At 44.0% G+C, this 1,962-nt stretch overlaps 1 protein-coding gene across 1 annotated transcript; it reads left to right on the top strand.

Moving 5' to 3' along the window:
* The first annotated feature begins 261 nt into the window (after window positions 1–261).
* On the top strand, window positions 262–1,555 carry LOC147460407 (uncharacterized). The gene has a single exon (XM_086510014.1). It carries the CDS (start codon window positions 272–274, stop codon window positions 1,358–1,360), a length of 1,089 nt encoding a protein of 362 aa, XP_086366140.1. The 5' UTR covers window positions 262–271; the 3' UTR covers window positions 1,361–1,555.
* The last annotated feature ends 407 nt before the right edge of the window (window positions 1,556–1,962 follow it).

Below are 1,962 nucleotides of genomic sequence, written 5' to 3'. Positions count from 1 at the left end.
TTCCTTTCATTAAATATCCAAGACAATGAGACTCCTCTTCGAGAAGTAGGCCTCTCTCTCTCTCTCTCTCTCTCAACAGCCGGAGCCTCTACGTCCAGGCACTATTGTAAAGGCAAATTAAAAGCAAAAGCCAACCTTTTAGCTTTTCAAGACGCGAAGTGTTTCGCTTTTTTTAGGGTGCTTCACCGGCGCGGCGTTTTAATAATGGATGGAGCGCCATTGGAGCTTCTAATATTATGGTTGATATCAGAGGGGCAAACAAATATCATTAATGGCGGATAAAGCTAATGGGGAAGGGGCAGGGGCAAAGGATGGTGATGGTAAGCTTTACATGGTGAAGGAGCCCGACGACCCTCACGTGATCGTGGGGTACATGAGCAAGTACGACGCACGCAGCTTCTACAAGACACGCCAGCCGACCTGCCCTCGTTGCAAGTCCAACCTCTTCACCAAATTCCGCTACTTCAACAATGACAACAAGGGTGCTACGATCCTGCAGCCGCGCTACGAATGCTGGAACTGCGACCGCAAGGGCTTCACTGTCTTTGGAAGACTCCAAAAAAATAAGCATCAAGATAATCATGTTAATGGTCTCCCACCGCCGGCCACCTCGCTGCCGCTGCCGCTGCCTCTGCCTGCTCCGCTGGAGATCATGCCGCTGCAAATGGCCGTCGTCAACAACAACCAGAAGCTAGCCCCAGTGCGTAGAAAGAAGGCTGAAAATACACGAAACCGCCCAGCTAGAAAGAGGAAGTCCGATATCAACATCACTATCGTGCAACCGCAGTTTAACTACGTGCAGCAGCAGACGGGGGCTCAATATAACTATCAACAGAACAATCTTGTCTACGGGCCGCAGCAATATAATAATAACAACATAATTATGATGACGCAGCCAACATTAATCTACGGAGAGCCCAGCAGCAGGTCGGACGGAGCAGGATCATCATCTGCAAGTGCTCAACAATTAGCGCTGATCTCGAATGACGTCACGCAAGCGGAGGAGGCAGGGCAATGCATTGATTCTAAAAATCTGGCGGAGCCAGTTAATGTAAAGAATGACGTGGCAATGAATGACCTGGCCTACGGTAATGAGCTGGCGATGTTCTCCTCTGACTCTTTTTACTTCGATGATATCCTGGATGACTTTTCTAATTGGCTGAAGCTGCCCGATCCCAGCAGCAGCAGCAGCAGCAGCAGCCTCCCTTTAAATACGGACTTCGGCTTGCAGCAATCAACGTCGACAAGCAAGAATGTGCAGCAGGAGCCGCCGGCCACAGCACAGCCAGCCCACTCAGAACCGGCCTTTGATTACTTTGATTGCGACTTGGTATCTTTGGAGCCATTGGAGTTCCATTAACCTTACCTTGAGACTCCGGAGAGAGAGAGAGAGAGAGAGAGAGAGAGAGAGAGAGAGAGTGTACTTTATATGACGGACACAATTGATATTCATTACGATTACTCGACGGTAATGTAGCGTTTTTTAATCACCGGCTAATTAGGAAATTAAATACATAATCCAGATTTTCCTTTGATGAGGAGTAAATATTATTCAGTCCGTTGATCTTCCAAAATTATTCTTTCTCTGCAACAGTTTGTAAAGCTCTGAAATGTAATTTTGTTCTCTACTTCATATAAAACTCTCTTGTTCTTTATGGAAAAAAAAATTATTCTTTCTAATTAAACTCACAAAGTTTTGATGGGGAAACAAAAAATTTCTATTGCTTGGTTGCCCTATCTATTTTTGTTTTCAAAAGATATAAAATACTAGGATACTACTGGGTAGATTGCTTCACATTCTTTTCCCAGAAAGAAATAGGATGATGATAAACATGAAAGAGTTTATAATTTATTATTTTTTGTTTTCAAAAGATATAAAATACTAGGATATCATCAGGGTAAATTGCTTCATATTCTTTTCCTAGAAAGAAATTATAGGATGATAGACATGAAAGAGTTTAT

This window comes from Adiantum capillus-veneris, chromosome 4 (assembly GCF_014529385.1).
Source record: "Adiantum capillus-veneris isolate H3 chromosome 4, ASM1452938v2, whole genome shotgun sequence".
Taxonomy (NCBI): Eukaryota; Viridiplantae; Streptophyta; class Polypodiopsida; order Polypodiales; family Pteridaceae; genus Adiantum; species Adiantum capillus-veneris.
The sequence above is the reverse complement of the archived record's forward strand: the minus strand, read 5'-3'. Positions and strand labels throughout refer to the sequence as shown.